Source organism: Astatotilapia calliptera, chromosome 19 (genome assembly GCF_900246225.1).
Source record: "Astatotilapia calliptera chromosome 19, fAstCal1.2, whole genome shotgun sequence".
NCBI classification, from domain to species: Eukaryota; Metazoa; Chordata; class Actinopteri; order Cichliformes; family Cichlidae; genus Astatotilapia; species Astatotilapia calliptera.
The window spans coordinates 11775979-11790506 of record NC_039320.1 but is presented as its reverse complement, the minus strand read 5'-3'; the positions used below and the strand labels follow the sequence as shown (position 1 = coordinate 11790506).

General features: G+C 40.5%; 1 protein-coding gene across 1 annotated transcript; it reads left to right on the top strand.

The window, feature by feature from the left end:
- Positions 1-66: 66 nt before the first annotated feature.
- prorp (protein only RNase P catalytic subunit) lies at positions 67-14300 on the top strand. Its single transcript, XM_026151610.1, has 10 exons — positions 67-689; positions 768-906; positions 1129-1363; positions 1906-2204; positions 2391-2438; positions 2528-2660; positions 10278-10388; positions 12200-12351; positions 13782-13980; positions 14070-14300. Exons 1-10 carry the CDS (start codon positions 284-286, stop codon positions 14199-14201), a joined length of 1854 nt encoding a protein of 617 aa, XP_026007395.1. The 5' UTR covers positions 67-283; the 3' UTR covers positions 14202-14300.
- Positions 14301-14528: the final 228 nt, after the last annotated feature.

Sequence of the window (14528 nt, the reverse complement as noted above, 5' to 3'; positions counted from 1 at the left end):
GCCTTTTTGCTGGTGTGTTTTGTAGAGGGATATGAGCTGAATGAGTTCCTCAGGCGCTGTATTTGTAGTTATTCAGATTTATGGACGAAACGAGAGCGCGAGAGAGCCTTTGAAGGACGCGTAGAAACAGGAAGGTGAGCTTCTGGTGTCACCTGCAGGCTCATGTAATTCACGTCATGTGTCAGCTGTGTGCTTAGTTTGTGTATGAGAAATAAAACAGTTTAAATTTAAAGTGGGATTACAGCTGCTGTGCTCATAAATCATTCGCTATAATCATCCAAACATGGGCTCTACCTTCATACTGAAAGTCAGAACATCTCTAAAGTCCTCGCAGCTCTTTTTCCAACATGGACGTCCAGCTTTCTCCACATTACAGCCTCCCTGGGTTCTCTCTGTGTGCAGCAGAGAGCCCAGCCTCACCCTGGGTGTCAGACGGACACACAGAAGCAGCAGTGGACAAACTAAAGGGCAGGGTGGGGTTAGAAACAGCACCATCAGAAGCGGTGAAGAGGATGGTACAGTGAATGGAGGAGGAGATAAGAGGTCTGCTCCCCGGCAGAGGATCCATAAATCTGTGTTTGCTGCTGGAACGGCAAAGAGGACGGCGGATATACTGAGGAGGAGGGCGCCTCTGGTCTGTGAGTATAAGGATGAAGAGGAGCCTGAACGTAGGTCAGATAGGGGAGCAGGTGAGCATGCATCACCACCTCTCTTCAGATATTTAACAGCTCATGATGTGTTTGGATGACTATTTGGATGTTTTACAGGAAGGCTGCAGCCTCCTGAGCGACCGCTCCCTTCCAATGAGTGGAAGAAGCTGAAGGAGTCTCAGGGAAATCCACCTCGCTTTGAAATCCAAATGATGAAAGCTCTCTTCACCTCTGGGGGCGAGCTGGATGTTGCCAAGTAAGAGTTAAATGAAAGATTTAATTTGCCCTACGGTGATTAAACAGATACTGACTCTGGATGACTTCCAGTGGAGCTGTGAGGAACCTTAAAGGCATTTTAGATCAGTCGCTGTTCTAAAAGCTTCCTGAAAATCCTTCATTTAATCCAGAATGCTGCAGTGAGAGCATTAAAGGACTGAAAAAGCTCCATGTTACTTTCATTTAAAATCCTCCTCTTCAGGTCCCTGCTGACTTTTGTAGCCACGGAGACTGGCACACTGTCCTACGAGCTGCTACTGCGATACCTGACGCTGTGTGTGAGCAGCGGCCATGACGCTGAGGTGTTTGACGTCTATGACATCATGCGGGGAAGTTTCCCCTCTCTGGACACAGGAGCTTCCAGTCTTTTTATCAAAGCCTTCAGCCGGACGGCGAGGTGGAGGGAGGCTCTCAACATCCTGCAGGAGCTCAAGAAAGTAAGCAGTTTTTTTTTAGGAGAAAATTAAACTTATGAAAAGTATTTCAGTGAGGAAAAAAATGCACTTTTAGTTTAGGCCAGAATTCATTACGTGTGTTTGTCATTTGCTAAGCTAAATATTAACCTAAAAGTTGTTTTTCTGAGGCTTAAAATTAATTTCTTACACTTTTTCACTCCTTTTTTTCCTGTTTGTCTATACAAACCAATTAGCCATGCTTCTGTTCAGTTCTGATAAACTTATAAATGTTCAATCGTAAACTTTCTCAACCTGAACAAACCTGAACCAGCTTGCTCGTGGGGGGGTTCTATACTTTTGTGATTTTCTCTGTTTTCTTTGTGTTATTGTAGGGTCTTTACCTTAGAACGTAAAGCACCTTGATTCAAAGGTTGTTGTCATTTATCATCTGCAGATGACGATGGTTGATTTCGTGATATTAGTGAGGTAGTTTTCTATATTTCAGGTTGTTTCAAATGTGAGCGAGCTCACAGGTGAAGCTTTCTTTTCCTCCATAATTATCACCTGATTTTATTTACTAACAGACTTTTAGTCCATCACCACGCAACTATGGCGACGTCATCGCAGCGGCAATGCAGCACGGTGACACAAGCACTGCCTGGGCTCTTTATGATGAGCTAATTGACAGTGGACTGAGTCCTCACCAGGAGACATGGGAGACTCTGTTTAAAGTGGCAGGGAAAAAGGAAGGAGAAGAGGGAACAAGTGCCATGTCACAGGCTGAACAGCAGGAGAGGCACCTGGGAATTCTGCTGCACATGAGGAACAACCAGATCTACCCTCAGCAGAGCCTCGCCAGCAGCATCAAAAGCTGGTTTGAGAGGTAGGACCGTGATAGGGAGGCACATGCATGCAAAACAAATCCTGTTTCTTAAAATGTGATTTTTTTTTTTTTAAAGCTTTGCTCCCCTGCATTTATTTTCAATGTGACGTGTATTAACGGCAAACCTCAACATGTGAACATAATCACTCTAGTGTATATTCTCCTTGTGCTCCTTCCCAAAATCAGCCTGACAGGACAGGAATGGACAGGCAGCTGGACGACCGCCACCCCAAAGTAATAAAAACCACTTCTGATGTATGTACGTACCTCCATTATGATAGTGTGTGTCATTTAAACATATATATGTGTGTGCATGTGTTCAGGGGAGTATGTAGGAGTTGTGGGTCTGAGCTGGAGTCCATCCAGCTGACTGCTGAGGAGTACCAGCAGCTTAAAGACAGAGTGATGACAGACATCATTGAGGGACAAGATGTTTTCACCAAGACAACTCCAGAGGTAAAACGCACACATACACACAGGGACCTTGAACTTTAATTTATTATTATTTATTGTTATATTTAAGTGACAAACAAACAGCTGTAAACATAAAGAAGCAGCCCGAAAAAAGAACATTCAAACATCCTGTAAGAGGGAGATGAGATTTTTCTTTGTACACCCCGTCACCACTAGGGGGAGTAGTGCTGCTGCCAGTTAGAGTGATTTAATGTGGGGGGAGGGGGTGTGATCAGAGAGGCATTTCGTTTTGTTTGTGGTTGTTCCTTTCATATTCCACAAAGGTCTGTGTAGACTCTGTAAATAAGGCTGCAAAGATAGGTTAACCACTCCAGTATTTTTAATGCCATTATCTCAACCCGTGAATTAAGCATTCACGTAATTTAACATAAAGAGACACAAGTATGTTTTAAAAACTTAATACAAACCTAAATTTTTTTTTCTTAATAATGTTTCCTTTCTTTCCTTTTTTCCCTTTGTCTCCTTTGACCTGTTACGTTCCTCCACCTCAGCTTTGCTGTTTTTGTTTCCTTTTGGTCGCTTTACTCTGTTTTTCTTTTACATTTGCTCATATTTTCTTTTCTACTCTTTTCTTCCTTTTCCTAGTTTTTTTTAGTAGAAAAGTAGAAAATGCTAATATTACCACAATACACAAAATCTGTGTGAGTGTTTGTGAATGGTGTCATGTTGCCTAGCAACCACTTATCTTTGGGGCACAATGGTGTGTTTTTTGCAGTTGCGCACCTATAACACCTTATAAAACAGTTATACTGGTTTCATTTTACCGCAGTTTCTAATTTAGATCTGCAACACTTCTGTTATGCGTGATAAATTATGACCCCCATTGATGTTTTCTTTTTTCTAATTAAAAAAATAATAACAGTTCATTCATGTAGATGTTTGAAAAGTAAAGTAAAATATTGAAACTAGATTTTTATGGCGCACTAGTTTCTCAGCTGTTTTCTTGCTGTCTTTTGCTAGATGGCGTCATTGTTACACCGGCTGGCACATCAAGCTGGCAGAGTCTGAGCTGGTCAAAAGAATAGATCTGTGTTTCAAGTTTTATAGACATTCTTAGGTGCAGTGAGGCAGCTGTTTGTCCCCCTGGTTCCAAGACTTTATTGATTATTTCCCTAAGCTGGGGTATATGACTCTGTGGTTAACTATTAAAAATCAGAGGAGGATACAGTTCTGTTATCACCACATCCTTTGTGGTTTTCTGGCCTTTGCAGTTTTTCTTTTTTTTAATGTTAATGGGACAGCCAGTCATCTGGAAGCTGTACTTTCAATTTCTGATTTATAGATAAGAATTACGTTAGATTATGCAAAACTTAAATCACAGCAGTTTTTTTGGCTTTATCCTGTAAATTTGGACAAAATCAGACTCCAGACAATAAAAAATACATCGCAAAGGCCATTCTGCACCACAGAAGCAAGCACAAAGACTGTTAAAGTGAACATTTACTCTTAATGTGCAGGAAAAGCCAGTTGATTTTTGATCGGACCACAAATTAGCCCATACACTTTGCTCTAAAAGATTTAAAAAAAAAAAAAAAAAAGGAAAATAACAAAAAAAGAAAACAAAAACCCATTTTTTTCCAGTTTTAGACATGACATGAGGTCATGTAATCACTGTTTGTAACTGGGAGGGGCCACATCCTGCCGCCTCAGTAGAATATCCCTCCTGGCTAACACCGAACAGAATGATAGCACCTGTCTTTTAGAGGCCAGTAGAAACGCCTCATTCCCACTGATGCCAAACAGAATAAGAAGGGGACAAGGGGGCGGCGTCTCATTGAGAATCCTGGACAGGGTATGGAAAACCTCTGTCCAAAACTGAACAAGACTGGGACAAGACCAGTACATGTGGATCAGTGAGGCTTCAGCAGTTTTGCATCTGTCACAATATGGAGAGATTTCAGGATGCGTGTTTGCATTCATTGCAATACTTAAAAACGAAGCTCTTGCCAATCGAACACTTTCCAGATAGTATTGCCAGTGAATCAAAAATTCATGGTACTTTACTGCATAATTTCATCAGTTTTGATATAATGCAGCACCAAATTATGATGAAGCCTCCACCAGCTTTTACTCACTGTTGCTTTCTCTATAATAAGAAGTGCCCCAAGACTTGTGCACAGTACTTTAGGTCAGGTGAGGGACAAAAGTTGCATGAGATTGCATTGCGCAAAAAAAAAAAAAAAAAACCCAACTAATTTTTATCAGATGTAGGCTCATATGAAAATGACCCAAAATAGAACACAAAAGATCAGATTCAATGTGGTTTGCGCTGTTCATGCTGTTGTGAAAAACCAGATATGAGTCACATGTAAGCCAGAAATATCATATGTGGGCTACTTTTGTCTGCAGAGTGAACTAGAGATTAAACAAGATGATTTAAACGACTGTGAGCCGGCAGTGAACTTCACTGAGACCCAGCCAGCACCTCTAAAGTTCACTAATTAACATATTATATGTTGTTTGCTTAAATTGTGCAGAAGCTGAACTATTTGCAGTGCAACAGACCAGTTTGCACGCAGACTCTTTTACTACCAATTCATGTTCATGGAATACATGCAGAATGAGATTTGTCTTGCTGGATAAGCAAGGCAAGAGGCAGGGTACATGCTAGACGTGTCGCCAGTCTGCTGCAGGGCTAGCACAGAGACACATTCACATTTACACCTATGGGCAATTACTGTGTACCCTGCCTCTAGCCATATGGCTGCTGGGATAGGCTCCAGCCCACTGGTGACCATGAATTGGATGGCTGACAAAGGCCTTCTGTACAAAAGTAAGTCATGTGGGTTGGCCACAAGGTCAGTCTTCCTCTTTATTTCAGTGGAAGTTGCGAAGATGATTTACATATTTACACAGCTAATTAAGTTTACTTTAGCTAATTGATTAAATTGAAGAAACAGGAAAATAACAGAGGTTGTGGTTTTTGCAAACACCCACCCAATTCAGAGCAAGGTGATTTAACTATTTAAAATTTCCACTCAATTTTCACATGAACTAAACAAATGAAGGGTGTATTTGTGAGCTTCAGAGGAAATAGGTGGACTTTGTTACCTGTGAACGTAGCCTGCGTGGACATTTCCTCGCTGTCTTTGTGCTTGTAGCTTGATGTTGTGTATGTACGTGAGTTTCTTGGCAACAAAGTAAATGATCCCGTTTCCCATGAATTTATTTGTTTAAGGGGAATGTTTGGCTTTTTTTCTGCTTCGTGAATTTTCCAAGTAACATGAAATGAAAATGAGATCATTTACATGCGTTCAGCTGGATTCTTTATGTGACTGCAAATATGTAGACAGACAGCAGCAGACAGACAGCAGTGCACTTACAAACAAGCTTAAAACGCTGAATTATGGCTGTGTTGTAAGAGCCTTATTTGCTGTGCATGCATATGTGCAGCGTCTGTGTCGAGAGCCAAGGTACAAGCTTTTCATTGGATTGGAATGTACTCCTTTTTTAATAATGCAATTAAAGTAAACATAAAATGAAGTTTATTTAAAAATCAACAACTGGGCAACACCGGCAATGTGTGGTTAATAATATGACATATTTAAATTATTAAAATAGGGCTTGCTTTGCACATGTTCTTGTGTCTTTATCTGGCTCAGTTATAGTTGGTTCAATTAAGGGAATTTCCAGCATGCGGACGGCCATGTGAACGTAGCCCACAGCTACCTCCTGCTGAGCAGACAGACAGTTTAAATGAGCTTTGTTAATTCCCCATTTAAGGCAGTTTATTTCAAGGGCAAACAGAGTGCTTCAGAGGAGAGTTAAGCAACTTGTGAAGGAAGGAAAAGGGGTAGAAGAAGGGCATCAGCACAAAGGGGAAGAAAGGCGGCAGTTTGTTTCGGTCTTTGTTTGGTGATAACTAGTGAAAAAAACAAAGTGTCTGTTTACTTTTCAAATAGCACTCATATATGTTTAGATAGCAGAGGTCAAAGATTGACTATTAGAGCAGAGAATGCAACAACACATCCCTTTATCCACAGAGAGAGTCGCTGTGAATAAACTCTGAATGCACTAATCCTGTTTTTATTTTAAAACAATATTAACATTAGCATGATTTTAATGCAGAGCCTCGCTGTAGGAGCAATTTTTGGTTTGCTCATTTGTGTTTAAGCTTCTGGCCACCACTCAGTTATGAGTTTGACATGTACTGAGCCTAAAGTCAGACTTTTCAGTGTGAGAAGTGGGTCTCTTTTAACCTGGTGAGGTCACCACATTAGCTTATTCTGATTACATAAGCTGGTGCAGAGCAGGGTTTTTTTAGTGATTAATGGAACATGATAATACTAACCTAGTACTAACTTGGTTAGTACTACGGGGCTACCTAAGTAACTACACCTTTCTAGTGCCCCTTTTGCATTTAGAACTGCCTGAATTCTCCCTTTTTCCACAACAGGGTTGCACAGGGGATGCAGATTTGTCAGCTTTACATCCAGCTTTAATACTCAAGTAGGCTGTGGTGTTTAAATAATGCTCAGATGGAACTAAGGGGCCAAAATTGTGTTGAGAAAATATCCCCAAAATCATTATACTACAACCACTGGCCTAAACCTTTGACAGGGCAGGATGGATCCATGCTTTCATGTTGTTCGTGCCCTATTTTGATCCTACCGTTGGAAATCAAGACTTATCGGAACAGGGAATGTTTTTCCAGTCTTCTGTTGTCCAGTTTTGGTGAGCCTGTGTTCATTATAGCCTCAGCTTCCTGCTGTCTGCTGACAGAAGTGTCATCTGGTGTGATCTTCTGCTGCTGCAGCCCTTCTGCTTCAAGGTTTGACATGCTGTGGATTCAGAGAAGCTCTTCTGTATTCCTTGGTTGTCATGAATGTTGTTTTTTTTTGTTCCCGCTGTTTCCTATCAACAGTCTGCTCATTTTGACCTCTGACCCCTGGCATTAAAAAGTCATTTTTATCCAGAGAGCTGCAGCTTACTGGATATTTTCTCTTTTTCGGATCATTCTCTGTAAACTCTCGAGATGATTGTGTGGGAAAATCCCATCCACACAAATGCCTTTCTTCCTCATTCTGATGATTTGAATTTCTTGGCCCTTTCTACATCCCCAAAAGCAATGAGTATCTTATGATTGTCAGGTTAGATATTTGTGTTAACAAGCAGTTGAACCGCTGTACCAACAAAAAAAAAAATACTAGCAGATGAGCGTATATACGAGGATGCGGTTTTTGTATCTGTTTTTTTTGTCTACTTGACAAAAAGTTTGATAAAGTGTTGTGGCTATAGTACGCTTTAATATAATGCGAAATAGCACAGTCTAGGCTGTGTTTTATGAAAAAGCAGATCGTTTGCTTCGTGCAGGGGCACATCATCATTAGTACTCATATAGTATTTCAACTACTGAACAATTCAATGCCTCCTTTGTTGCTTTTGTTGGTTCATGGCTCTACGGTCTGGACTTTTACTGCAGAGCTGTGCTGCTGGACTTTGCAGAATGTGGCTGCACAGTCCAGCAGCACAGTGGCTGGCTGAAAACGCAGTCAACATAAACCGGCTCTTTTAATCTTAAATATTTATTTGGTGCATAAGCAGATATAAAATGTAGACTCCAATCAAAATGTAAAGGGGGAAATGATGACAAGTGTCAGAAGTGAGATAACTGAGAAGTGAGATGAACTAAACTCAGCAGGAAGTTTTTTTTTAAATAGTGTTTGAGCTGAAATTGATAGAGTTAATTATGTGCACACGACACAGCTCAGTGGGAATGGATATGTTTACAGTACCCTACTGTGCTTTGTGTAATAAAGGTGGCACTTAAGTGATACTATAAGCTTATGCATTTTTTATGAGTGTGTGTGTGTGTGTGTGTGTGTGTAGTCGTGTAATCCACAGCAGCACAGTGAGCTGGTTTCACATATCAGCTCTGGAAAGTCCCTGGATAATTATGCTGGACTTTGTCTTTCTCTTGTCTTCTCCTCATATTCTTTGCTCGTCTGCGGCTTTCGTTTATTGTCTTTCTTCCTTTTCTTCTTAATCAAACATTGCTGCAGAATGAGTGAGTATGACTGGTGTGTTTAGGCAGTCAAAATTAATAAGAGCATAAATAAGAGCATGTGACAGTTTAAAAAAAAATCTAGATCGTGACATTAAAGACACTCATTTTAATGTGCGTTCATGATACTGTGGATGCAATCACGATTCACTCCAGGGGAATTCACAGCAGCCTATTTCCATATTGCTGTTGGTGAAAACTGAAAGCACTGACAGGTTCCCATGCAGGTTCAAAGCAGCTTTCCTGTTATGGCACAAAGCTGCCTCAGAGCTTTTACAAGTTTTGACCTGAGTGGTGCATAAAAATTATAAAATGTGGTGTGAAATTTATAAGAAATGCAAATTGAACAAATTCTGCATAGATGGAGCTTTTTACCTCCCCTGTGGTCTGCATGTTTTGGGTGTTATGAAAACAGCTGCAGATGTCCTTAGATTTCTGTGTAGTAAAGATAAGGGCTCACCAAGGGCTAACATATTAGTCTGACTAGTCTGAGGCAGCTTAAAAGGTAAAAACAAAACACGATTATCTATTATTGATAAGCGTTATTTGAATATGCTATTAAACTTTATGTTAACACAGAGGACTAGCTGGCACTCTGCCATCTGCCTGCTGGGAAGGAAAGTCCAGCTTGATTTATTACTGGCAGGCCTTTGATCAGTTGGTGAGAAAATCAGCCAACCATCAGCTCACAGGTGGAGCTCAGATACGCTGTTTGACTCAGTAGCAAACTAACCATCTATGATGTTGTTAGAAACCTCTGCAGATGTTTTCTGCACATTAACCGTGCTCTCGGGTCAAATTATCAATCGGAAACATTGCACAGAGGGCAACTATGCTTTTTGCTGAACATAACATAGGCTTTACATAAACAATGGATGCAGCTACTGCGATGTCATCCACTGGTTTGTGACGCTTTTTGGCTCCTGTGTTGTTGTTGTTGTTGTTGTTGTTTTGGAGCCACAATTGCTCATGCTTGATGAAGAGGTTACCAGCTAATTCTTGCAAACCTGCCACAAACTGTATGGGTGCAGGACACAGTTAGCTGCTAATTAGTTCAACTTAATAAAATATTAGAAATTAAATACTCTTGGATGAGCTTTAAGTACAAATGGACCGACGTTGGCTGCTTTTAGATGATCCCACACTGCTGTTTCATTGTGTTTTTCCTTTCCAGGTGTGCTTTTCCCCACTTGGGATCATTGTCATGCTGGGAACTCAAGCTAATGCTAATCAGATAATTTACACATAATTCTGCATGGTGGATTATAATCTCAGGGTACTTTTTTACATCATAATTTCATCAGTTTTGAAAAGATGCCTAACACCACTGCCTGAAATAGCACTAAACCCCAATAGAGCCTCCACCATGTTTTACAGATGGCTGTAGACACTCGCTGTTGTACTTCTCTGATTTTCAGTGCTGCTTTTGTGTAAGTTTTTGTGAACAATTAAGTTAGATGCCTTTTGTGTCGTACCTGTTGTACCTTCATGGATCACTTTCTTTATAAAAACTCCTCACTGACTGTTATTTCCCTACATATCGCTCTCTTTACATATAATAATTCTTCTTCCTCTCTGTTTGTGTGTCTGTTCAGGAGCTGCAGCGGTTCAAGTTGTTTGTGAAGAGGAAGCCAGCCTTTGATGTGGTTGTAGATGGGCTTAATGTTGCAAATAGCAACAAGGACAAAAGCAAGCAGTCAGAGACAGTAAGAATATGCACAGGTGTACATGCATTAAAAGTGTGAGATGCAGATTTACACACAGGGCAGACCCTGTGTGTAAATCCGCACTCACTCACACATAGTTACACAGTCTTGATTTTAGTGGTTTCTTCCTACATGCATATCTGTCCAACTCAGGGGCTTTTCTGCCAGTCACAGAATGAGTAAACCTGCAGTGTGTGTGTAGTTTTTTTATTTTTTTTTATTTTTTAGAGCATGCATGTGGGAGATGCACGTAAAACTGCCCAGTACCTGATTTTAACAGTAATGAGAGTACTTGTCAGCCTGCCTACATGTGTCTGTCAGGATGTGAGTGTGTGATGGCTTATTCTGCCCCAATTTTCTCACATATGTGGCTGCAAGACAAAGGAAAGTACAGACTGATTAGCCTATTTCCCTATCTAGTCATCTAGTTTGTGGGAAAGTTAAATAATTTATGAAAATAAATGCAAAAGAGATCGAAATTTACATCAAGCATATTATTCAAAGGAAACTGGAGGACAGCCGTACTGCTTCAATATGAATTACCTGCTGAATTCACTATTCAGAGTTCTGGATGACTGCTTACATGCCATCAGCTCACTGAGATGAAACAAGCTGAATGGCTGCAAATAGATAAACAGTGCATTGTGTATTTGCAGCTTGAACATCAGAAACTGTTTTATAAACAACATTTTTCACACATAGTTTTGAGAGACATTGCTGACAGTGAAGCTGAGATAAGAAACACTGGAAATGTTGGAAACATCGTTAAATATTTGTGAGCAGCCTGCAGCTTTGGCTGCTCTTTCCCGACTGCAAATATCAACAAATGTTTACAAAGAAACAGCTTATTTAGACTTGTGAGATTGATCTTTGTAGAGACCGCAGCGTAACCTGCTCAAGTACCCGACAGCATTGCCAGCATTAATGTTTGTGTTAATTATGTGTTAATTTATTTGTAGTTATGTCCTGGTTTTTTGTATACAGTGTCAGCCAATATAGATGCAAATAAAAGGCCAGGAGTCATGCAGTTTTCATTTTTCATGTTCTCATTTTATTGCTATTGTAAGACAAGCACGTGCAAGGCGAGTTGCAGATAAAAGTTTAAAAATGTTCCAGTGAAATCAGAGAATGTGGCTTCATAGTTTTCCATTTGTAGGCAGAAAACTATTCAATTGAAGTTAATTGTGTTAACTATAATTAACTTGGGAGTAGACGACTCTGAGTGTCGAAACATTTAAAAGAGCAAATAAAACCCTAAATTGGCATTTCAGCCAGTGCGTTCCTGTTTTTTAGTCTGGTTATCTAAAGCTTGCTCAGCCATGACTAGTCAGTGCTACTCAGACTAGAAATAGAAACTATAAAGCTTCCAGTAACAAAGCATCTTGTCCTGTGGCTGCCAGTTCTTTAGATGTCTGTTTGTAGAGCTTAAAGAAGTAAACATTACTGCAGTACACAGACATTTTACTTCATCTTTATTGAGGCAATGAGCCTATGTAGGCCCACTCATAGGAAAATAAATACATAAATTATACATATGTAAAAATGTATGAGTATGTACATCCAAATGTATGTAATTTTTATATTGTATGTCTTTAATGACTCTTCCTGGACCTACACGTCTTTTCTAACTTCCAGCTTTTCCGAATGTGAAACATATAACCCCCCCCCCCCAAAGCTCATTGCCCTCATGTGGGATCAGCTGCTTGCATTGTAGACCAAATCCAAGCCATCATTTTAGTAATTATTTTTATTTATTAATGTTCTCGTTTTGAAAGTGAATATAAAGAAAGGCATATATTTGTGTGTTTCAGCTGCTGCTGGTGGTGTCAGAGCTCGTCGACCATCAGGGCCTGACTGTCCTGGTGCTGGGAAGGAAACACATGCTGCGACCCTCCAGATCCTGGGACAGAAACAACATGAACCTCATCCAGCAGAAGGCCCACTGTTTCTTTACCGACAATATGTGAGCATCTTATGATAATAATAATGATAACGATAATATAAAAAGAACAGCATGAAATATGTTCCATTGGATAGACAGGAAACCAGTACTGGGAATGTTCCTGTTTACTAGTTACTCTGTAAAACGGTAATCAGTAACTATTTTTACTGCTTCATGAAAGTAATCGGTTGCATGATCTGTTTGTTTCACTGGAGCGCTACCTTCAGCATGCGCTGGGTGGTTAGCAGCCGGGATGAAAATGGTCGATTGCTCCTTCTGGTTTGGGGGGGGAGAGTTTGTGCCTCAAATGAGTTGAGGTGTCTCGGGATCTTTATTCACAATGGTGCGAAGGTGGATTATAAGGTCGGCTGGCAGATGTAGAGTCAGTAGAAATGTGGGCATTGTGTCAGACTGTCAGGGTTTGGAAGAGAGCTGAAGTTTTATCCCTAGAATGCCTGCCAGGCTTGGAGATCGGAGGGAAGCCTGGAGTAGTGCTGCTGCTCCTTTGTGTTAATAGGAACCAGTTGAGGTGCTTCTCCCTCGTGCCTTCGCTTTGGAGGGTTTTGTTTTTTTTTCCAGCACATCCAACTGGAAGGATATCCAGACCTGGGAAGATCCCAGGAGGATCTGGAAGGCATTGCTGGGGAAACAGACAATTGTTGTATTATGGAAAATTGTTTTAAAAAACATCTTTACGGACTGTAAATGTTTCATTAGCTTTCCTTTGTCATGTTAGAGCAACATTGCATATTTAGCACTGAGAGTTGTTGCTTTCGGCTGGTCTCAGGCTCGCTAGTAGCAAGATTCACTGATTCACACACAGATGCAGAAATGGCTCCTTGAATACCATCTTCTCAAACTATCTTGCTGACCTTCTTTGTCCTGGAATAGGCCAAAGCGGGACATTCCTGCATGGTGAGTAGATGCAGACCAACAGAGTTTTTACATTTAAGCTTAAGTGATGTCTGTCTTGGCTTGAAGACATTGTCTCAACAAGCACTGTGCAAACCTACAATGCAATCTGTCTATACAGCCACAGCTTGTGGCTCTGGAGCCTCGGGAGAGATTAAATCTGTTGGCTGGGTTGATAACACCTTGGTGTCCCTCCAAAATAGCTGGAGGAGGTGGCTGAAGAGAGGGAGTTACTATTCTTGACCCGAATAAGCAGCAGAAAATGGATAAATGTAACACCTTAGAAATTTATTTGTTTTGTGATGTGTTTAAGTTGATGGTAATACCTGCCTGTTTAAAAGGCAGCACACAAGCAAAAAAAAAAGAAAAAAGAAAAAAAAATGTCATTAAAAATCATTCAAGAATCAAAAGATCCTCTTTAAATGTGTTTGTGGGTGCTGCAACACAATCTGGGTGGCTGACATATATAGGAAACCATAACACAGACTATGAATTCAGATGTAGAGCTCTGCTTATTTTCTGCATTTTGTGCTTTTCAGTTCAGAGGATGACCCCTTCCTGTTGTACGCTACTTTGCACTCTGGGAACCACTGTCGGTTTGTAAGCAGGGACCTGATGAGGGACCACAAGGCCTGCCTGCCAGATGGAGCCACCAAGCGGCTCTTCTTCAAGTGGCAGAGAGGGCACCAACTGGTGGTGGACGGGCACGTCACAGCGGGCAGGAGGGTCCGATTTCAGGTGGAGAATGAGACCATGAGAAGAGAGGGTCAAGGCTCAAAGAAGGAAGCATCACAAAATTAACTCTGTTTTCGTTTGTGTTTTCCCAGAGTATTCCCAGCTATGACACCATTGTCCAAACCTCAGGAGGAAACTCATGGCACATCCCTTATGATGAAACAGAGGACAGGAGCACCTATGAAGTACCACAACACTGGCTGTGTCTCAACAAAAAGCTCTGAAGACTGTCTTTTTTTTTACAGTTTGGAATATTAAAAAAAATGCTGGTACTGAAGACTTTTAATAAAACTGTGGACCTGTAAATAAACATTTACCATCACTGCAGTGTCTGTACTGTTTTAATCATATTTCAATTTAATATGATTAAATATTAGATAATAGGTACAGCCAGATCCATGGATATTTGAACAAGATGTACAACAAATGTAATTTTTCAAATTTTGGCTATGTGCATGCATTAACATTGGACTTTAAATAAAACAATTAAGATGTGATCAAAGTGCAGACTTATTACATTAACTGCTTAGGATTTACAGCTATTTTTATAC

What these genes read in the sequence shown, in the direction of transcription:
- prorp (XM_026151610.1), top strand. Translation starts at nt 284, where the DNA reads ATGGGCTCTACCTTCATACTGAAAGTCAGAACATCTCTAAAGTCCTCG. An exon ending in ATCAAAAGCTGGTTTGAGAG is followed by an intron (nt 2,205 to 2,390) that starts GTAGGACCGTGA and finishes TCCCAAAATCAG; the next exon opens with CCTGACAGGACAGGAATGGA. An exon ending in GCAGGAGGGTCCGATTTCAG is followed by an intron (nt 13,981 to 14,069) that starts GTGGAGAATGAG and finishes GTGTTTTCCCAG; the next exon opens with AGTATTCCCAGCTATGACAC.